The 24,505-nt window shown below is 31.6% G+C and overlaps 1 protein-coding gene across 11 annotated transcripts in view; it reads right to left on the bottom strand.

Annotated features, from left to right (window-relative positions):
• LOC139516353 (calcium permeable stress-gated cation channel 1-like) overlaps positions 1-24,505 on the bottom strand; it is a 158,123-nt gene that overhangs the window by 125,091 nt on the left and 8,527 nt on the right. For 8 of the 11 annotated variants that reach the window (XR_011662945.1, XM_071306410.1, XM_071306414.1 and 5 more), the window contains exons 4-16: positions 23,918-23,953; positions 19,076-19,166; positions 18,494-18,531; positions 16,625-16,764; positions 10,583-10,634; positions 9,721-9,829; positions 8,806-8,879; positions 8,241-8,321; positions 7,636-7,756; positions 3,787-3,920; positions 2,320-2,445; positions 1,573-1,729; positions 484-590 (exon numbers count right to left, since the gene is read on the bottom strand). Coding sequence is in view for 10 of the 11 variants with exons in the window: in XM_071306410.1 (XP_071162511.1) it covers positions 484-590; positions 1,573-1,729; positions 2,320-2,445; positions 3,787-3,920; positions 7,636-7,756; positions 8,241-8,321; positions 8,806-8,879; positions 9,721-9,829; positions 10,583-10,634; positions 16,625-16,764; positions 18,494-18,531; positions 19,076-19,166; positions 23,918-23,953 (1,266 nt within the window). In the remaining variant the exon portion in view is untranslated. The remainder of the gene's footprint in view (positions 1-483; positions 591-1,572; positions 1,730-2,319; positions 2,446-3,786; positions 3,921-7,635; positions 7,757-8,240; positions 8,322-8,805; positions 8,880-9,720; positions 9,830-10,582; positions 10,635-16,624; positions 16,765-18,493; positions 18,532-19,075; positions 19,167-23,917; positions 23,954-24,505) is intronic. The other 3 variants (XM_071306412.1, XM_071306415.1, XM_071306416.1) reach the window with 1 other exon arrangement.

The raw sequence follows: 24,505 nt of genomic DNA, 5'->3' as shown, positions 1-24,505 counted from the left end.
TGAAGGCTGAACAGTTAACTATATATATATAGTTGTAAACTTCTTTGTCATTTGGTTAGACCAAATTGGGCCCTGGTAGAGAGTTGTCTCATTGGAAATCATACCGCATCTTCTTATTTCTATATTTCCTTACATTGTAATCATTGTGGTAAAAAAAAAAGTAACATGATATAATCTAATTTAAATTTCAACTAAAATAATTCACATTTTTGCTAAATTTTTTGCACTCGGCAAACTCATTCTGGTGTAATAAAGTGATTTTCTTTAATATATATCAAGTGTAGAAACCAAAATTAAATGAAGGGTAAAGTAATGTATAGTCATCAAAAGAAAGTTGTATCACCTTGGCAATAATATTTCGATAATGAACAATTACTTATATTGTGCAAAAATATATTGAAATATAAAATACTATGGTTATATTGTATTGGATGAAATTATATGTCACTTGTTTAATAAGGCCAAACATATTGTACTAATTACCTTGTCCAGTGGCCTACTAGTTGGTCAGACCAATAGACTATGTTAGGAAGTAAAGCTGCAAAGGTCCATAGAAGAATAGTAGGAACAAACTGCTCAACGAATGGACTCTGAAATATATATTTGATTAATAGTTGACAAGTAGAAAATATCACATTATTCAGGACAAAAACATATAAATGTGATATAAATACCCTAATTTGTAGATAATGAACACATTAAGTTAGATTTAAATTTTTGTTGTGCTAGGTAACAAGGTAAAAATCTGACAAGTCACTCAACCAGAACACAATTCTATGGCTTCAAACAAGTCTGCAATGATATGCCAAGAAGCAGCTTTCTTAATTTTTCAGAAAATGTTTTCTGCTGTTTGGTTGAGTTATCTCTTTGACACATTCATCATTTTATAGTAAAATATCAATTTAAGGTCTTTGACTTGGGGAGGGAAATACCATAACATTTTGTTCTTGACACAAACATGATTATATGAACACAAAAGGCTTATATTTCTGTTTATATAGTATATTAATTACATTGAAAATGTATGGAAATTGTCTCCCTTTTTTACAAACATAAGCAAAATTGTTTCTTATCAAATTCTTATAGTGCTATATTTATGCAATGAAATGTGCTGGGTTTTTTTTAACACAGTTAGTGCTTTTTACTTGTGAGAGAGCTGTCTATATAATCAATCATAGTAATGTTCTATTTCTTTTACAGTTTCTGAGTCATTTTGTCTCTTGCTGAGAGTTGTCTCATTGGCAATACTACCACATCTTTTAATTCATTAAGTTGTTTTTCTCCTGAATATGAGATCATATTTCATGTTGTACTGTTTTACAAACTTCATTTTAAACAAAATTTCTGAGCAGAAATTGAGGCAAGTTTGCTTAATTATCCATTTTAAAAGAGAAGCCAATTTAGATTAAATGTGAGAATTCTTTTTCAGAAGGGTTTACCTATTTTAGTCTGTCAAAAGATTCATGTTATTTGCTTGCTTTTTCAAAAGTTTATTATTTTGATAATTATTTGCTTAGAATATGAGGACTACTAAATATGCCCATATATACCAGGTGTTTCAGAAATACTTACAATTTTTTCTGTAGCTGCCGATACATTTATATTGATTTCATTAAGATTATTAATGACAATAAGTGGTGTTGTGAAGAAGAACAACAAAATAATCAAAAACATATTGATTGTAATAGCTTGGATCCACCATACAATGGTTGACTTTGATAGATTTTCCCTGTAAAATAAAAATGATATCTAAGTTGATGTAAATGAGGATATTTTCACAAGTTGTTTTTCCTTATGACAATGCAATTTTTTTGTGAGATGGTTAACTTTGTGCATTGAATGAAGAAAAGAATCAATCTTTGCTTAATTATCAAATTAATTATTCCATAGCATTTCATGATTGTATTTGTAAATAATTAAAGGGCTGCTCAGACTTTTTTTTAAATTTAAATTCTTGGTAAGTTATTCTATAATTATCAAATTTAAAAGAGTGTTATTATCATTTTCAAGCGTTCACCCTGAAGAGCTGATTTTGAACCATCAGTACTGACATACGTTTCTGAAATTCTACATTGATAAAACAGAAACTAAAAAATCAAGGGTCTTGCTCTCTCAGGCAAAATTAACCTCAGATGTAATTTTAGGTCATTTAGTCCTACACATGTTCCAGTATAAATTTGACCATAAGTGATAAAAGCACTTAAGGCACACAAAATTAAAATATTTTCATTACCCAATTTTACTAATTCAGTTGAAACATAGGTTTTTATTAATATTTTCTAAAGTACAAATTTTTGTGTTAATACACATGATACATACCAATAAATATTTTCTGGAGAAGGAGCATATTTGACTCTCCAGTCTTCCACAGATAGCTCTGTAAACAAACTTGACTGTAGAGGATTATGGGTACCTTTACATGCAGCTTTAAAATCTGTCAGAACTCTGTAATGATAGATAACACATATATTGTATAAAAAGCTCAAAATTGTGATTTAAGTTAAAATATCTTATATACATTTATTAACCAAGTAAGTACATTATTGCCAAAAATGACTGTTTATTATAAACCCTAACTGGGCATTAATACAGGGCCATTACAGAAAAACAGGGCCATTACAGAAAAAACAGTGCCATTACAGAAAAACAGGGCCATTGCAGAAAAACAGTGTTATTTTTTTTTATGGTGAAGTACAAATGATTTTTTTCCAAACTTAACTGTCATTAAAAGAGAAGAGAGTACATCAAGTTGGCAGCAACACATACACTTTTATCAGTTGGTTGATAAATGTATAAAGAAATGGGTGTTTTTACAATGGCCCTGTTATATGTCCTCGGTCAGTAATAATGTCCTCTGATGTCTGTAATGGCCCTCAGCATTGCCTTGGGCCATTACAGACTTCCTCGACCATTATTACAGACCTTGGACATATAACAGGACCATTATCAAAACACCCAGTCATTAATACTATAGTATTATTTTATGACAAATTGCTACTGTGAATTCAGATATTACTGTTGTGCATTTATTTTTGCATTTGTGAATTATCGACAAAATGTTAGATAAATTATTGTGATTTCTCGAAAATCTAAATACAGATATGTATCATATATCTGAATGTGTGTTCTTAAAGTTGTGTCCTGAGTAGTATTATTTCATATTTTCATCAATATAATGAGACAATGAAATTGAATTACTAAATAAGTGTTAAATACTTCATTATACTAGTTAGTATAATATAAAAAAAAAGTTAACCACACTAGTTTATCAGAAAACAAATTCTTCTTTAGAAAAAAATATCCTATGTAAATATACATGTATGTATGTGTCTGTCCCAATTCAGGAGCCTGTAATTCTGTGGTTGTCATTTGTTGATGTGTTACATATTTGTTTTTCGTTCATTTTTTGTACATAATTTAGGCCGTTAGTTTTCCCGTTTGAATAGTTTGACATTTGTCATTTTGGGTCCTTTTTTAGCTAACTATGCCTTTTGGGTTTCGCTCATTTTTTAATGCCATATAGTGACCTATAGTTGTTCATTTCTGTGTCATTTGGTCTCTTGTGGAGAGTTGTCTCATTGTCAATCATACCACATCTTCTTTTATTTGCATATTTTTAATATTGCTTTAAAAGATGAAAGGACATAAAAGGAATAAAAAGGTGGGAGTTTGAACAATTGATCATAGTTAATGTTTAAAAAGAAAATATGACATACAAAGACAGAACAATAAGTTACAAAACACCTATCTATTTCTGGTATTTTCTATTGAAATATTATCAATTACTTTTCAGCCATATAATCAATTTCAAAGGTAACAAAAGCTATGCCAGCTGGGTCCCTGTATGCTGTTACTTTCTGACTTTCAGATTCTGCTATGAGCACATCCTCCTCGTACTTGTAGTAATCAATAGCATCAACCTGTAGGTATACATGTGCAAACTTTAAAATATAAAGAAATATTAATGGATATTAGAGATCTTCCAAATTGAACAGGTGTTTGGTATAAGGGCTTTCTCAAAATATAAAGTGTAAGGGTGTTGGAAGGCATGTTTTACCTGAACACTCAGCTGACGCCTACAATTTTAATATGAGCTGCGTCGGAAATAAAATCAACCTTATGCAAGTGTACGTAAATATGTACATGTATTAGACTGATTGATTTTGGAACATTCATATACGAAATACAATGAAATAAAAGATGACGTTTGTTCTATTTTGTAACATTGGATAAACAATTTAACTTGTAAACAGTCCAAGACTTTCCATGCCTGCCAACTTTCCAAAAAGCCCATTAGGGTTTTACATGCAAGATGGCTCTCATAATCCTACAAAACTTTCAAAGGGCCTTCAAATATATTTTAATGTTGTTTTTTGACTTCTTCATACTATTACAAGCCTGTAGCCATTATAAAATTAATTGTTTTGTTTACAATGTGGACAAATTTGTTCTTTCTAAATTTTCATTTGGGAGCCTCCATGTGGGGATATCCCCCACAAATAGCGACAGTTGGCAGGTATGACTTTCTGTTGACATTTTTTTCAAAACGTGAATATATAGATTAACAGATGTATTGATGTTGCATAAGGTCGATATCTATCTGACACACCTCATATGTTATTGTGGGAAAGTTTATTTCAAACCCCAACACCTTTTTCCATCCCCATTTATTCTGAAATAGCCCTTCTTATAAATATTGATTTGTCAATTTAAGTTGCATTTTATTATTTAACCATATCATTTATTTAAGCATTCTCTTTAGAAGTTTGGGATACCACATCTTTTGTAAATATAGACAATGCTATTTCCCATAGAAATTCCTTTTATGGCTAAAACTGTGCCACATTTACCATAAAGATTCTTTCAAAAAATATATCCAGGATGGACAGTTCATATGCACTACTATTTTTTCAAACTTCAGAACATAGGGCTGTGCTGCATATTTTCAACATTTAAATGCTTCTAACTTCTAAAAGATTGAAGGTGGTATCTAACACTACAGGGAGATAACTCTGTAAAATCAGTTAAACGTTTTAATTACGTTGTGTTTTAAGGGAATATAAAGCTTCTCAATGATCAAACTAAGTGTTTGTCAAATTGCTATATAACCAGTGTAATTTTTCTAATAAAACAATTGGTTCAATTTTTTTGAAATTTTCATATTTTTGTCAAAGGGTCAGAGTAAATATATTTGTCAAAATTAAGAAAATTAAATGAGCCAAATTAATTTTAGTGAAGGTGTTGGATACCACCTTAATGTATTCAAATATTCAGTACTACCACTCGCTTTACTATGGGTCCTCATTAGAATTGATTTGTTTACTATCAATATGTATTTATACTGGTAACATTCCAAATTTATGTCTCTATGATATGAAACAAAGAGATCATATCTGGAACCAGTACCTGAAGTCACTCAACAAAACAAAATATCTATGAATATTGTTATCTATGATTCTAATATGACGTTCTTCTTTAGCTTTGGGTACAAAGCCATGTTCTAATTCGAATAGAACATGGGCTGCACGTGATTGACGTCACAATTGAAATTGCAACGTCAGATGAATTAGGAACAACGCCAGAGATCAAATTGGACATTTTTGTTGGTGTTGCTCGCTAGGAAATTAAATAAAATAATTCTTAAAGTAAGTTTAAATGTTTCTGTTCTTTTTTTATTGATGACCTGTTGATTTTTCTATAAAGTTTTTGTTCATCAAATCAAAATGGCTACATTTTGAGCGTCTACTATAGGTCTGCTTCGAAGTACAAAAGATCCAAATATTCCTATTAGAATCGAAATAATTCTATCATGCTATGCTCTATGCTCATTTTAACATGGGTAGGCATTATATTTGTAAACATTTAATACATTTAATTAACAAATATAATGCCTACCCATGTTAAAATGAGCATAGAGCATGGCATGAAAGAATTATTTCTTAAATATTATATATCTTTCCAATCAAGACATGGTTTTTGAAACATCTGAACAATGTACAACATTAAGTAATAGTGATTAAAAAAATTCAAAGAAAATAGTGCCTTGCATAAATTAGCTCCATAGCATCCCTGCATGCAAGGGTTCTTGTTTCAAACATTTTTATAATTTACCCTCCTAAAATGGCTAGATGGACAAATTTACCTACTTCAATTAACATAGAGAATTGGTGGGCAGTGGTATCTTTTAGTGAGTTCACTCACAATTTGACAACTAAAATAAGATACTTTTCCACTCATTTATCAATATTTTTAGGTGTATTAAGTTAGATTATCTCCCCTTTAACATAGATATATGGAACATTTGGTATGAATGCAAATGAGACAACGTTAACTCTCCATCCAAGTCACAATTTGTAAAAGTAAACCATTATAGGTCAAAGTATAGTTTTCAACAAGGAGCCTTGACTCACACTTAACAGCCAAAAATGACAAGTGTAAAGCCATTCAAACAGGAAAACCAACAGTCTAATCTACCGGTATGTAAAAAACGAGAAATGGGAAATACTGATGAATCACATCAACAAACAACAACCACTGAACATCATGTTCCTGAGAAAGGGCAGGTGCAGACAAATGCAGTGAGTTTAAATGCTAAATAGGTACCAACCTTCACCTTTACCTGGAACAGTAAGTAGTAGAAACATCACAACATATATAGAAAGACACATGTTTGGATTTGGATTATATTTATTAGCGCACTTTATCAGGTAATTATGTTCTTTAAGTGTGTAAAGTTGTTAAACTATCATCTACATGTATAGGAGGAGTTGCAGTGACAAGGCATAATGACATACTGACAGACAGGGTAATTCATTTACTCCACCCAAAAAAAAGCCTTGATTCCTGGGGAGTATAATGAACTTTGTATTTTCTGAATTTAATAGATTTGATTGTCATAAGATGATCTTTCTGAAGGCACATCCACATCAAGGCCATGTGGTCCGAGTACACAGTTATTTCGTAGTGCATTTCCTTTAGACAGTAAATGGAAATTAAAAAAATCCCACCTGCGTTTTCTCCATAATATTTTTACAGTGTGTTGTACTACTTTTGGGACAAATTATATCAAAATTATAGAAAACTTCATCAGCTCTAACTCAAAATATGGACAATTTTATGTGAAGGGGGGCTTGAAATCTTTTGACAGCTTCCGAAATGCTAATTTTTGACCTTATTCAACTGGACCAAATCACTACTTTACATTATAATTCATGAATCAAATTTTTTTACAGTGTAATTTTATCCCCCTTCTTGCTACTTGAGGCATAAAACATAAATAAATAAATTTGAAAGGGGTATAAAAAAAATTGACAAGTAACACACTGTCCACAGTAGGGACTATATTCGTGGACAACGAAAATCAAGGGACGATAACTGTGTACTCGGACCATGTGTTACTGAGAATGATTTAGAGTTTGGCCAATTGTGTGAACACATCTTCATTTTAAAGACTGTACATAATGTTCTTTATTGTTGTTGGGTTACTGTCTCTTTGACACCTATATGTCATATATCCTTTTATTTAAATAACAGTATAAAGTATTTGCTAAATAGATTCACATTTATAAAATCTGAAAGGGAGATAACTGGAATAATTTGAAAAATTATGAATTGTGAAAGTTCCCATTTTCTTACCTTCTCACAACCACAACAATCACATAAACATCTCCCACAGATATATGGTCTCAGTGTGGGTCTCGTTCCGGTGCCATCATACTCTAACTCTGACATGAACTTTGCTTCTGCCATCATTTTTCTAAAAAGTCAAAGATATTAATGAAATCAGAGAAATATTTTGTTTAATTCCATCATAGAAAAAGACACAATTAATATCAAAAATAACGAAAAGTTAAAAATCAGATACCATTCTGAAAAAAACACACATAACATCATTGAACCATGGCAACAACATGTACTGTAAACCAACTTAGTTTCCGTGGATGCTTTATTTCGCGTTTAGCCCTTTTTAGTCCATTGCTTGGAAATTTAATTTCATGATTCTCAAATTCATTTAATGTAGTTACATAACGAAAAATCTAAGTTTTACATTTTTGCAGTGATTTATCTTTGTGAAATTTTTCTACTCGCAAAGGTTATGTTAAAAAAGTTGGTTAACAAAATGTGAAAAAGTCATTTGATTGAAAAAACAACAAAAACAACAACAAATTACCTGCAGCTAGTATCATTAAACAAGATAGGACATTGAATGATTTAAGTTTTATTCATTAATATACCAATACCTTTTCTTATCCAGCTTAACAAGCTTAGAAATATTGTAGGCAAACTGTATATCTAGTACTACTACTTCCGGGTAGGCCTCTCTAAAGGAAAATAAGAATATTTTATCAGTCAATGACTTCAAACTATATTGTTTTGGTTCTTATCAATTTTTTTCAAAATATCCTACAAGAAATTTAATCTTCCAAATAATACACCTTATTGCTTTTTGGAAATCTGCCGGATTGATCAAAGAATCTGCCCAACTTGAACTATCAACGTTATACAACAATCACTTTTCTATTTTGGCATCAGATATTTTGTACTATGATGTCAAAATTTTACGGGAACCTTCGTGATGTTCAGTAATGGCGGACAAATAGCGATAAGGTGTTTAGAAAAAAGGAGCAAAACTCCTGTAGAAATGAATGATCAGCACTGATTTAATGATCTCTTCAAAGACCTTGCTGATAAAAAAAAAAGTTGATCTATATTTCACAAAATTCTGAAAAAAAGAAGTGTATGTAGAATGATACAAAACAGTATTTATATTTACACTTTGGCGCAAAATTGATAAAATAGACTTACTGAAAGTGTTGTTGTATTGTGTTCTTGTAACATTTATCCCTTGGTATGTGAGACACCATCAATGTTTTTGATACCTGTAAATGTTAATTATTTATATTTTACAACAGAAGTACATTCAAAGTCATTCTTGTTTTGACCAAAAGCAATTCCATCTAAATTAGGCTTGTCCACTAAACATACTAACTGTAAAAATAAAGGTTAATTTTTTGCTGAAATATTTGTACCCACGAGCCACCTTAAGCCATTTCAATTGATATTCTATAGCGTGCATTTCTATGTTGTGATGTTACACTATTGTTTCAGGTTAGAGTGTACAGCTAGCACAGCCAAACAGATGCCCCACTAATGCCAAGGGTTTTACTGCCTGTACGAAAAAGACCATGAGTGACCATATTTCTACTCCCCAGTTATCTTGTTTATAAGATGATCTTTCAAAACAGTAATAAATTGTCAATGAGGAAGTTCAAATTGCTTATCTAAATGATAATTATAATCTATATTCAAATAATTTGATTTTGGAAGTAACATCTCTTCTGATTGGCTGAAAGAGTTTTGGTTATCAGCTCATAGACATAATTTAACGGGTTTTTTTTCCAAAATTTACTCCTTTAAAGTGGAATTTAGAATTAAATTATAAGGAATGACTGTAATATTTTCCTGTCTATTCAAAATAACATACAAAATGTTCTGAGTTTTGTGGTGCACTTTAAAATAACATAATACACAGGTTATTCAGTGTGCACCATATTTTCGATGTTACAATATATACAATACTTCTTTTTAGTAGAGAATTTTTTAGCAAACATTTCTTATTACACACATATTTGATCTTGGGTTGATAAGATTGACTTGAATGACCTTGGTTATCAGGATGTTATCATAATACTATATGTTATTTGCATAACACATGCTTACCTGTTCATCTTTTGTAAAATCTAGGTTGAGAGAGAAATGCCTCATTAGAGCAACCAAGATAATTAAATATACCACTGCTAGGATTGCATGTACCCATAAGTACTTAGAGCTGAAAAATATAAAAAAAAATAAAAATTATTTTGGCATTAAAATTTGAAAGATCATATCATAAGGAACATGTGTACTAAGTTTCAAGTTCATGGTGCTTCAACTTCATCAAAAACTTCCTTGATCACAAACTTTAAGCTGAAGCAGGACAGACAGACAAACATAATGCCCCTAAGAGGGGCATAAAAATTATTAAAGAACCTTTGTGAGCATGCTCACATACCCCATGCTCAGCCATACAGGAAAGCAGTTGTTATGTTAAAAAATCATCTAAATAATGACAATGTTCAAACTGATTAACTAGATTTCAAATATATTCTATTCTTACATTAAGGTGGTACCATACACCTTTAATAAATTTAATTTGGCTTGTTTAATTTTCCTAAAATTTTTACAAAATACTAACTTTGACACTATGACAAAAAAATGAAATTTTCAAAAAACTTTTGACGGTGTATTTCACCCCTTTCTTGCAATTTGATGCTAAAAACATGGAGAAAAAGATTTGGAAGGGGAATAAAACAAAATTGGCAAGTAACACACTGTCAATACTAGGGACGATATTCTGGGACAACGAAAGTCAAGGGACGATATTGTGGTCTCGGACCTAATATAGCAGTCTGACTAACACAAATTGTGTTCATTGAGAAGCTTTATATTTCTTAAGACATTGCACATGATTAAAATGATCAGCTGATTTTTACAGAGTTATCTCCCTGTAGTTAATGTACCACCTATGTTTAAGATTACTTACTCTGGATCTAAGTTACCAATAGTTGTATGACCAAGATCTTTATCACTACCAACTAAAATATAAAGAAAAATATAAGAATAATACTTATTCTTAATTAAATTGATGTGTTATTCAATCAGAGAATATCTTTTAATAGTATCAGACTTGGTTTAAAAACATGAAGAAATAAATGCTTCTTAAGGTAAGTTTGTTGCAGCACCTATATGTGTACAGAGTGCTTATCTCCCAATTCTTCCCTGGATTGTCATTCCTATCATGATTTTCTTAATAGAGGGTTGCTGCTCACAAGGAAGCTATTAAACCAACAGTTCCAAATGGTGAAGTTGAAATCAATCCTATTTAGCAGGTTGTAATAACATGATCAACACGATGGGTGCCACATATGGAGCAGGATCTGCATACCCTTTCAAAGCACCTGAGATCAACCCCAGTTTTTGTTCAGGATTGTTTTGTTTAGTCTTCAGTTTTCTGAGTTGTGTCTTGTGTACAATTATTTGTCTGTCTTTTCCTTTTTTAGCCATGGTGTTGTCACTTTATTTTTTTGATCTATGAGTTTGAATGTCCCTGTGGTATCTTTAGCACCTCTTTTATTGGAGTGTAAAAGCATTGACAGAAGCACATTGTGTAGAAAGTTTGGTGGACGGATTTATTACTAAAAGTGTGCACATAATCAACACTTTTACTCCCCTATAAAATTACAACAAGAATCATTCAATTTTCAATATTTTTTTAAAGCTATGATATGACAAGTTATATGTATATATAGCTAGTTATTCGTTTGTTTTCTATTTTTAAATGAACATAACACGAGAACTGAAACAAGAGGCTCTCAAGAGCCTGAATCGCTCACCTGGTAAACAATGCCTTATTGAACATATTGAACCATGCCAGGCAAACATGTACAGCTAACAATTCTTCAATATTACAAATATATATGACTTACTGTTTATAAATAAAGAAAATGAGACCAAAACACAAACACTTAAAACTAAGCAATGGACTGTGAAAATGAGGTCAAGTTCAAATAAAACCCGTGTAACCGACATATAGATCATAAAATATTTTCATACACCAAATATAGTTGACCAAATGCATAAAGTATTAAAAAAAATAGACCAAAATAGAAAATTAAACACAAACTTTATTTTATACACCCTACTGATCATTCAGTTGAAGTTTGGTTGAATTTGGTTGAGTAGTTTTAGAGGAGAAGATTTTTTAAAGTTAGCAAATATGATGAACAAATTGTGAAAAAATTGTCATTAAAGGACAATAACCCCTTAAGGGGTCAATTGACAATTTTGGTCATATTTAACTTATTTGTAGATCTTACTTTGCTGATCATTTTTGCTGTTTACAGTTTATCTTTATCTATAATGATATTCAAGATAATGACCAAAAACTGCAAAATTTCCTTAAAATTACCAATTAAGTGGCAGCAACCCAACAATGGTTTGTTTGATTCGTCTGAAAATTTCAGGGCTGATAGATCTTGACCTAATGAACATTTTTACCCCTGTCAGATTTGCTCTAAATGCTTTCGTTTTTGAGATATAAGCCAAAAACTGCATTTGACCCCTATGTTCTATTTAAAGTAAGGGCGGCCATGTTTTTTGACGGATCAAAAATCGAAGCACACACTTTGTGCAGGATAATCTAAGGAACTATCATGCTAAGTTTCATCCAAATCCATTCAGTAGTTTCAGAGAAGAAGATTTTTTAAAGTTAGCAAATATGATGAACAAATTGTAAAAAATTGTCATTAAAGGACATTTACCCCTTAAGGGGTCAATTGACATTTTGGTCATATTAACCTATTTGTAGATCTTACTTTGCTGATCATTTTTGCTGTTTACAGTTTATCTTTATCTATAATGATATTCAAGATAATGACCAAAAACAGCAAAATTTCCTTAAAATTACCAATTAAGTGGCAGCAACCCAACAATGGTTTGTTTGATTAGTATGAAAATTTCTGGGCTGATAGATCTTGACCTAATGAACATTTTTACCCCTGTCAGATTTGCTCTAAATGCTTCCGTTTTTGAGATATAAGCCAAAAACTGCATTTGACCCCTATGTTCTATTTTAAGTAACGGCGGCCATGTTTTTTGACGGATCAAAAATCGAAGCACACACTTTGTGCAGAATAATCTAAGGAACAATCATTTTAAGTTTCATTCCAATCCATTCAGTAGTTTCAGAGGAGAAGATGTTTGAAAAATTGTTAACGACGACGACGACGACGACGACGACGACGGACGCCAAGTGATGAGAAAAGCTCACATGGCCTTTTAGGCCAGGTGAGCTAAAAATTATGCCACCCATATTCCAACTTGATATGTATTTTTGGGTAGTAGCATTGTCTTTAAGTTTCATTACATTTGGTTGAGGGAAATATAAGTTAGAGAACAGAAACTTATTTTGAGACAATGTCACATACAGATGGACAGATGGACAGACCTTCTTATGTACAGATGTACTGATGGACAAGGTTTAAACTTAATGCCCCCTCAGCCACAGTGGGGCATAAAAAACTAGAGGCTCTAAAGAGCCTGTGTCACTCACCTTGGTCTATGCGCATATATCATAAATGAAGGATACAGATGGATTCATGACAAAATTGTGTTTTGGTGATGGTGATCTGCTTGTAGATCTTACCTTACTGAACATTCTTGCTGTTTATAATTATCTCTATCTAATGAACCTATGAATCTATCCCAGTAGTTAAAATCTATTATTCATGAAAATTGTTAAATTGACTATAAAGGGCAATAACTCCTCAAGAGGTCAATTGACCATTTTGATTATGTTGACTTATTTGTAGGTTTTTACTTTGCTGTACATTATTGCTGTTTACTGTTTATCTCTATCTATAATAATATTCAAAATAATAACCAAAAGTTGCAAAATTTTCTAAAAAAAAAAGAAATTAAGGGGCAGCAACCCAACAACCGGTTGCCTGATTGGTCTGAAAATTTCAGGACAGACAGACCTTGACCTCGCAAACAAATTTGCTCTAAATGCTTTGGTTTCTGGGATTTTAGCCAAAAACTGCATTTTACCCTATGTACTATTTTAGCCATGTCAGCCATCTTGGTTCGCAAGCCGGGTCATCGGACACATTTTTTAAACTCGCTACCCTAATGATGATTGTGGACAAGTTTGGTTAAATTTGTCTCAGAAGTTTCAAAGAGAAGATTTTTGTAAAAGATTACAAAAATGTAAGAAAAATTTACAAAAATTTAGTATAAAGGGCAATTACTCGCAAAGGTGTCAACTGACCATTTTTGTCATGTTGACATTTTTGTTGATCTTACTTTGCTGAACATTATTGCTGTTTACAGTTTATCTATATTTATAATAATATTCAAGGTAATAACCAAAACCAGCAAAATTTCCTTAAAATTACCAATTCAGGGGCAGCAACCCAACAACAGTTTGTCCGATTCATCTGAAAATTTCAGTGCGGATAAATCTTGACTTAGAGTTGCTCTTTATGCTTTGGTTTCAGAGATATAAGCCAAAATCTACATTTTATCCCTATGTTCAATTTTTAGCCATGGCGGTAATCTTGGTTTGTTGGCTTGGTCACCGGACATATTTTTTAGACTAGTTATTAAAATGATGATTGTGGCCAAGTATGGTTTAATTTGGCCCAGTAGTTTCAGAGGAGAAAATTTTTGTAAAAGTTAATGACAACATAGACGACAGACGACATCGGATGATGACAGACGTCGGACGCCAAGTGATGAGAAAACCTCATTTGGCCCTTTTGGCCAGGTGAGCTTATGATTAGTTTTCAGTTTGCTGGTGCTTTTGACCTTAATAAAAGGTTATTAAATTGCATATGGCACTAACTGTTAATAACCTTCAACCAGATGCTCTGCAGGGCGCAGCTTTATACGACCGCATAGGTTGAACCCTGAAGGTTGCATTTCTGTAAATATTGACAATGCAATTTCTCATAGGAACTCCTTTTACGGCTAAAACTGTATTACTGTATTATACTTTTACTATGAAGTTTTGAAAAAAATCTTATCCTAGAATTGAAAGTTCATATGCACCACTTTTTTTTCAAAGGTCAAAATATAGGGCTGTGCAGCATATTTTCAACATTTATATGCCCTGAACTTCTTAGAGTTTAAACTTACACTAATTTTCTTAACTACCCCTACCTCGAATGAAAGGTTACCACAGATTTCAATGTAAACAATATGCACGTGTTTATTTACTGGTAACATTCCCAAGTTCTGTCTCTGCGATATGGAACACAGAGAGCATAACTGGGAACCAGTATGTAAACAAAATCAATTTTCTATGAATATTCAATTACTCCCCAAAAGAGGCGTGTGTTGAGAAACAGCTGTATTTACAAAGTGCAACCTGAACGGTTGGGGCAAGTATGGACACAACATTCAAGCTGGATTCAGCTCTAAATTTGGATTGTGATTAAATCGTTGACACAGCATAGGTTTTGGACACAGAATGAATGTATTCTAATGAACTTAAAATAATTTTTTTGTCTTTGAGCAATCACAATGCTGTTGAATATTAATCCTCCCAAAAAAATGTTTGAAGAAATTTTCTTTTTATTTCTAAAATCTGAAATGAGAAATATTAACACCCCCCCCCCCCCCCATTTTTTTTCACATCCCCCTTTCCCTTTTTTCAAAACTGATCTCAATTCAAATTTCTAATGGAGTTTGCAACAATAACTACTCATTTAAATACATCATAAAATATTAAAATGTAACAAAAAGTGCTTGTTATCACTGAATGGTAAAGAGTGTTTTAATTTATCAGTTGGTAGTAAAAGTGAATATACATTGTGCATTGTATAAAACAATGATTTAAGTTGATTCAACTACTATTCTGGACAAAGAAAGATAACTCCAATCAATTGAAAATTTCTTGCTATTGCACAATATTGTGCAATTAGATATTTCTTGCTATTGCGTAATACTGTGCAATTGAAAATATTTGCTATTGCACAATACTGTGCAATTGAAGATTTCTTGCTATTGCACAATACTGTGCAATTGAACATTTTTTGCTATTGCACAATACTGTGCAATTGAAGATTTCTTGCTATTGCTGAATACTGTGCAATTGAAAATTTCTTGCTATTGCACAATACTTAATATAATAATTTTGGATCCTGATTTGAACCAACTTGAAAACTGGGCCCATAATCAAAAATCTAAGTACATGAATAAATTCAGCATATCAAAAAAGCCAAAGAATTCAATTTTTATTAAAATCAAACTTAGTTTAATTTTGAACCCTTTGGTATTTAATGTAGACCAATTTGAAAACGGGACTAAAAATTAAGAATCTACATACACAGTTAGATCTGGCATATCAAAGAACCCCAATTATTCAATTTTTGATGAAATCAAACAAAGTTCAATTTTGGACCCTTTGGGCCCCTTATTCCTAAAAACCTGTTGGGAACAAAACTCCCAAAATCAAACCCAACCTTTCTTTTATGGTCATAAACCTTGTGTTTAAATTTCAAAGATTTCTATTTACTTATACTAAAGTTATTGTGCGAAAACCAAGAATAATGCTTATTTGGGCCCTTTTTTGGCCCCTAATTCCTAAACTGTTTGAACTAAAACTCCCAAAATCAATCCCAACCTTCCTTTTGTGGTCATAAACCTTGTGTCAAAATTTCATAGATTTCTATTAACTTAAACTAAAGTTATAGTGCGAAAACCAAGAAAATGCTTATTTGGGCCCTTTTTGGCCCCTAATTCCTACAATTTTAGAACCAAAACTCCCAAAATCAATCCCAACTTTCCTTTTGTGGTTATAAACCTTGTGTTAAAATTTCATTGATTTCTATTCACTTTTACTAAAGTTAGAGTGCGAAAACTAAAAGTATTCAGACGACGACGCAAGACGAGGCAGGACGACGACGCCAACGTGATAGCAATATACGACGAAAAATTAAAATTTTTGCGGTCGTATAAAAACGAATTCTGTTCGTCTAGGTATGAAGGTATCTCAAATCTTTGTAAGATCATATGTACTCACTGTTGTCCCCTTGGAAGTTTATAGGGAGTATAACTACCACAGACAACACAGTAATCATAGCTGTATATATTATGAGATATCTCTGGAAAGTCAGGTATTGTATAGCATCTCGACCATTCTTATGTGCTATATCTGAATCTCTGCAAAGAAAAAAAATCCCAATATATCAAACATTACCAAGTAAATAAGTTTTCTACAAAGTGATAAAAACCTATGGCCAATGTGAAACTTTTCTGAAATTCATTTTAGTCACATTTAGCAAAAGAACTTTGATAATTATATGATAACAATATTATATATATTCAAATCATATCAATGACCATTTATCTCACAATATTCGAAAGCAACTGGAAGAAGTAACTCCTTAAGAGTGAAGCCAACTATTGTGAATCCACTTCCTGTTAATCTTTCTGTAACTCCATATGAACTTTATTTTATGTACTTCTAAATGTGTATGTTTCCTATCTTTAAATTGTCCTGAAGACCCAACTCTAAGGTAAAATATATGCCAACAATAAAAAGATGTATTTGCCGTTACCAGGATGATGACTTTTTATAGTTTGGATGTTTGGCATAAATGGTCATCAAAGTCCCATAAAAAAATCTACAATAGCCCTCTAAAGGCTCCAATAACTTCTGGACCATTGGCTAATAGATCTTGCATTAAAGCATTGTAAAGTTGACATAATGAAAATCAACCTTACTGTAGTGGATTTCAATTCAATTCAATGGTCACAGAGGAATATCTTTCAAACAGTGTCAATATACTGAAAAAGGATAATAAGGGTCAAAGTTCCATAACCCTCTGTGGTTATAGGGGTAATGTGTGGTACAATACTGATGAGGAAAGACAATCCTACTAAGACATGTATGAACAATTTAAGGAAAAATCTTTGAATAGTAATGTGTTACAAAACAGACAGATGGACAGACTAAGACTTCAACAATGTCCTAAGACCCAGTGCAATGGGGGCAAATACTTATTCGATACAATCTAATTAAAATTAAATCTCTCACTCGCTCATTTTTTAATGTTTGGTCGCTGCTGCCATGCAGCGACCAAGCATTAAAAAATGAGCGAGTGAGAGATTTAATTTTAATTAGATTGTTATTTGATAACTCTGGAAATGTTACAATACTGTAATGCCTTCTTACATGAAGATATCTATTTTCTAACTACAACACTGCAAACAAATACAATGTTCCTTAGTGCAGTAACTTTCAGGACTTTAATTTGTAAAACAACATCTAATCAAAACTGCTCAGGTGGAATTCAGGTTAATCTAAAGTTACCTTAAGCAATATATTTCACTTGCGTCAAAATTGATCTTATTTGTTGCAAGGAAATTAATTTACATCTGTATTTTCTGAATTGGTTATTAAATAAGACGGGGGATTCATTTTATTTTGGGGTTCCAATGTTTGAAGGATCTCATGGCTCATCCATTCATTAAATGGGTTCAAAGAAGAAGTTCCTAAACGGCTTGCTTGCAAAATCACAAAATCATAAACATGTACTGCTGGTTTATTAATATTCATTGGATACAAACTTTAATGTATTTTGAGGGTACAGGTTGACTACGAATTCACAAATCTTTTAATGAAGTACAAATTTTCTATATACTACTGTTTGCAGACTTTTGTTAATCCTCCAAATAAAATAACCATGATCCAAATTCTGACTAGACTTATCTACAAATTAGTATACATGTAGCCAAAAAATTCCAAGGACATATTCCCACTTTAGAAAGTGATAAAATTCCAGAACAGAAGAAGGCTCAGAATAACCAAATTGTTATACTCCTGTCAACCACTTCTTACACATCAGACAATTTAACAGTCATTTTTAATAATTCTTATCACACTTACTTGACTTTGAAGTAGGCAGTAATCCAAGCAAAAAAATGCTGAAAAAAAAATAATTGCAATATAATAACTCATTTGACATTTTTTAGAAATTTGTTTCCATATAGCATTATGTTAACATATTATCTCTGACAGCATCAAACCCTGTACAAATAAATGAGGTTCAGCTGACTTTAAAACATTGTTTTAGTTGTAATTATGCTTAATACAGACATCTATCATTGAATGTTTTCTAAACTGATTTTCATGTATTTTCTTCCATTTACTTTTTGTTCAACACTGATCAAAAAGCAGGAAGCTGAGATCTTACAAAAACTGGTTTAACCCCCAACTTGTTTTTGCATTTGTGCCAAGCCAGGAAACTTATCAATGCCTGTTTTCATGGGACTAATAAGGAATTCCAATAATAAATGCACATAATAATAAGTGCACACAATAATTTCTAAATTTCAAAAATAAAAACACTTGATATTTTTTTTAAACCATGTAGTGCCCACTATATATATATCTGGTTATAGACAGCTTGCTGTCAAATTCAAACATCCTGAAACTTATCTTTCCAATCATATCTATTTTACAACTCACAGTATCATGCAGATGTATGTGTGTGTCCAAGGACTCTTGAGAGCCAATCTTTGGTTTTTCATCATGATCGCCATAAAACAGTGAGGTCCATCTACACAAATATAATTAATAAAATTAGTATATAGCACAGTATTCTTCTTTTTAAAAACTGTTTTGATGAATGCTTTATTGAGATGTAACCATATCATATTCCCAAGATTTATTGATTGATTGTCTGTTTTAACACCACTTTCAACACTATTGTGTAAAGCTAAGTCATTTCAATATAACAAAATACATTTTAAATAAAACAGTATCACTTTAGTTACATAAATAAACTTCAAGTATCTTCATTTTTTTGCAAAAAAATCATAAAGTCATGAACATTTCATCATAACTTATAATCAAATTAGACTATTTTCTAATGCATGTCAGGAACATGACAACAAGTAAATTGCAATAGCTGCTACAATAAATATTAGCATGAGAACCTCCAATGTGTTTTTGTGTATTTCAATCCATCAATGTTAGTTCTTTCAGTATGCTAAAACCAGATGCTCCGCAGGGTGCAGCTTTATACGACCGCAGAGGTTGAACCCTGAACGGTTGGGGCAAGTATGGACACAACATTCAAGCTGTATTCAGCTGTAAATTTGGATTGTGATTAAATAGTTGACACAGCATAGGTTTCGGACACAGAATGAATGTGGTCTTATGAACTTAAAATATTTTTTTTGCCTTTGAGCAATTCACTATGCTGTTGAATATTAATCCTCTCAAAAAAATGTTTGAAGAAATTTTCTTTTTATTTATGAAATCTGAAATGAGAAAAATTTAATCCCCCCCCCCCCCCCCCCCATTTTTTTTTCACATCCCCTTTTCCCTTTTTCCAAAACTGATCTCAATTAAAATTTCTAATGGAGTTGCAACAATAACTAATCATTTAAAAACATCATAAAATATTAAAATGTAACAAAAGGTGCTTGTTATCTCTGAATGGTAAAGATTGTTTTAATTTATCAGTTGGTAGTAAAAGTGAATATTCATTGTATATTGTATAAAACAATGATTTAAGTTGATTCAACTACTATTCTGGACAAAGAAAGATAACTCCAATCAATTGAAAATTTCTTGCTATTGCACAATATTGTGCAATTGAAGATTTCTTGCTATTGCTGAATACTGTGCAATTGAAAATTTCTTGCTATTGCACAATACTTGATATAATAATTTTGGATCCTGATTTGAACCAACTTGAAAACTGGGCCCATAATCAAAAAATGTTTAGATTCAGCATATCAAAAAAGCCCAAGAATTCAATTTTTGTTAAAATCAAACTTAGTTTAATTTTGGACCCTTTGGACTTTATGTAGACCAATTTGAAAACGGGACTAAAAATTAAGAATCTACATACACAGTTAGATTTGGCATATCAAAGAACCCCAATTATTCATTTTTTGATGAAATCAAACAAAGTTTAATTTTGGACCCCGATTTGGACCAACTTGAAAACTGGGCCAATAATCAAAAATCTAAGTACATTTTTAGATTCAGCATATCAAAGAACCCCAAGGATTTAATTTTTGTTAAAATCAAACTAAGTTTAATTTTGGACCCTTTGGACCTTAATGTAGACCAATTTGAAAACAGGACCAAAAATTAAGAATCTACAATCTGCATACACAGTTAGATTTGGCATATCAAAGAACCCCAATTATTCAATTTTTGATGAAATCAAACAAAGTTCAATTTTGGACCCTTTGGGCCCCTTATTCCTAAACTGTTGGGACCAAAACTCCCAAAATCAAACCCAACCTTCCATTAGTGGTCATGAACCTTGTGTTTAAATTTCATAGATTTTTATTTACTTCTACTAAAGTTATGGTGCGAAAACCAAGAATAATGCTTACTTGGGCCCTTTTTTGGCCCCTAATTCCTAAACTGTTCAGACCTCAACTCCCAAAATCAATCCCAACCTTCCTTTTGTGGTCATTCACCTTGTGTCAAAATTTCATAGATTTCTATTCACTTATACTAAAGTTATTGTGCGAAAACCAAGAACAATGCTTATTTGGGTCCTTTTTTGGCCCCCAATTCCTAAAATGTTGGAACCAAAACTCCCAAAATCAATCCCAACCTTCCTTTTGTGGTCATAAACCTTGTGTCAAAATTTCATAGATTTCTATTTACTTAAACTAAAGTTATAGTGCAAAAACCAAGAAAATGCTTATTTGGGCCCTTTTTGGCCCCTAATTCCTAAAATGTTGGGACCAAAACTCCCAAAATCAATCCCAACCTTTCTTTTGTGGTCATAAACCTTGTGTTAAAATTTCATAGATTTCTATTCACTTTTACTAAAGTTAGAGTGCGAAAACTAAAAGTATTCGGACGACGATGACGACAACGACGATGCAGACGACGCAGACGACGACGCCAACGTGATACCAATATACGACCAGAGTTCTTAAATTTATAACTCATCACCTTAATATTCACAAAATATTTCTGCTACAAGAATAATGATGAATGTACAATGAATACCATTGTATTTTATACATTTTTTCATTGCACGTACAAATCTTTTATTTATAAAACCCAATGCTTCTTCATTTAAGGATGACCCTAGAGACAAGTGTGTTATTTTTAATTTTAGTTTCTTGTGTAGAATTTGGAGTTTAGTATGCCATCCATAATCACTGAACTAGTATACATATTTGTTTAGGGGCCAGCTAAAGCACTCCTCGGGTTGCAGGAGTTTCCTGCTGCATTGAAGACCCATTGGTGGCCTTTGGCTGTTGTCTGCTCTATGGTCTGGTTGTTGTCTCTTTGACACATTCCCCATTTCCATTCTCAATTTTATTATGAAAGATCATTATAATTTTCAATTTTCAATTTGGCAGTAAAGCAATAATACTTGACTTTGTCATTAAAATGATTCAATTTGCATCAGTCATTAGACAAATTTATTGAACAAATAATAACTTTTGACAGCTGTACCTAATATTGTACAAAATAAGTGTCATATTACAGACATATGTAGCTTTTAAGTGAAAACAATAGTTAATCAATATAGTAACTAGCTCTAGCTTAGCACAGAATTATTTCTGTACACAATTGTACACTGTTAAAGCATAAACCTGATATGTGTTAACCTAATTTCTTGTAAGTGGTCTTATTACAGAACTTGTCAGAAGCGTTATAAACACTGGAATTATTTGATCTAGCAATTGCATAATTTTTGCAGCAGAATTATTCAATAGAAAATGTCTACCCAGTCAAAGTGGAACTTGTATATTATGGTCAGTATTTACAGAATAGTTGTTGAAAAACTGGTCATTATCGTGACATATGGACTGCTCACAGGACAGTGGTATTGACTTAGACAGCGATAATGACTGAGTCGTATTGAATACAAAATACAGTTTTCTATAATTTTATATATAATTTAAGAAAACATATGGTTAACAATTTAACAACATCAATAAAAAATTGAAAACAGGAAAATGTTTTAATAAAGGGACATCTTTCGAACAGAGAAACAATGCCCTGCACAAGTTTTCTAATCTGGTTTTTTTCTGTTAAAGACTGTCAGATGGAAATTTTAACTGAACAATAAAGAATGGCATTTGGCACCTTGTTATTCAATAAGAGAAGCTAATTCTTAGCCCATATGAAATAAATTATCATATTAAAGGATACCATGCCAGGGGGTCAAATATATTTTTTTTTAAATAATCTTTCAAGAAATGGATACCTGTTTAACACAATAAAAAATCAGTTTGGTAACCTTCATATTAATCTGAATAGCAAATTTATTGGGAAGTTCAAGTGATTCGAAGCATTTTGTATGTTTTAACCTTTTTTTTTAAAGAAAATGCAGTGCTTTGACTAGAGAAAAGGAGCAATTTTTTTAACAATTAGTTTTGTACTTCTAACAGCAGAACAAAAAAACAAAAAAATACATGTGATGTACATGTATTTACAATAAATCTCTTAGTCATGGCAGTGCAATTTCTAACATGTTAAATATGCCTTTTTTTGTATTTTAAATTTCTGGAAGGATTATATGTATACTCAATTGATTAAGCAGTGAGCAGTGACATTGGATTCATTAATATTTGTGTAATATCAATTTTTTTTTAATATCCTTGGTAGATGGAAATTGCTTATTTAGATACTCTATGCAATACAGGTATCTCGTTAAAGCTGTTCCTTGAAACATACATGGTACACAGGATAGGCACTTTGAAAATGGCACATCCATCTTTAGACACAATTTTAAATTTCTAATTAACTTTCAATTTACCAAATTTTTTTTTTAACACCAACTCATAGTTGAGATTTCAAAGTGCCTTCCAATGATCCCTTGTATAATTTTTATGGAAAGCCTATAGTATAAAACTTTAATATGAGCAAATGAGGTTTAACCACCATATTTCTTTCAGAACCTTCAGAACAACAAATTTGGCTCCAACAAAAACTAATGAATCCAAAGTATATATGTGAGCTGAACTATAACATAAAATGGTTCCCACATTGAAAACTGTTCAATGAAATGGCCTGCAGTAACTCCTAAACAGTAGACAGATTTTTCTGACAAATGTATCAAATTTGCAAGTCATTTCTATACATTTATACATGTGTTTTGGTTATTAATGGTTTATTTCATGCTCATAAGCTGGGTGTTTAACATTGTTATAATTAGGTTTAACAGCAGTTTTTAGGTTTGTTTGATTTTCTTTTGGAAATGTATAATAAACTTACTGTTTCCTTCCACTATAATTCAATATAAATGAAATACTTGACTATAAAATATATAATATATAATAACTAAATAAACTAATAAATAAATAAAATTCCTACACATTGTAATCACTTTTGGACTTCTTTTCCTCTGGCCTGGTAAATAAAAAATACAACATGAATATATATTGTGCATACATTTATATATAAAATCCAGTGAAATTTCTCTTTGAACTGATTCTCACAGTTGAAGATAAGGAGGGAATCAGTTAACTTTTGCCTTTTGACTGCTTATCCCCCCTTTGATCTCTTTTCAGTGCAGAAGGGAACAAGCTTAGTGTTTTTGGAATTCAGGGGATGAATCCATATACAGTGGATCCATTTATTTTCATGGGTACCTATTTTAGTTGATTGGAAAAAACATAATTTTGTAGAATTTTGGTTTTTAAAAGTTTGCATGAAAGCATAAAAGAAAATTTCTGCTTAGTTGAAAATTTATATTTGTTTTTCACCTATACCCATTAAACCATGAAAATAGGTATCCCACGAATAATAATGGATCCCCAATAGTCACAAATAAAGTTTTGCTGAAATGCAAATCCACAGTGCCAGTTAATAATATTTTCAATATCATTTATTTAAAATACATATAGGCCAAAAAATTTCACTGAAGACAAGAGACAAAATAATATAAACCACAAAACTAAC

This window comes from Mytilus edulis, chromosome 3 (genome assembly GCF_963676685.1).
Source record: "Mytilus edulis chromosome 3, xbMytEdul2.2, whole genome shotgun sequence".
In the NCBI taxonomy this organism is placed as follows: domain Eukaryota; kingdom Metazoa; phylum Mollusca; class Bivalvia; order Mytilida; family Mytilidae; genus Mytilus; species Mytilus edulis.
The sequence above is the reverse complement of the archived record's forward strand: the minus strand, read 5'-3'. Positions and strand labels throughout refer to the sequence as shown.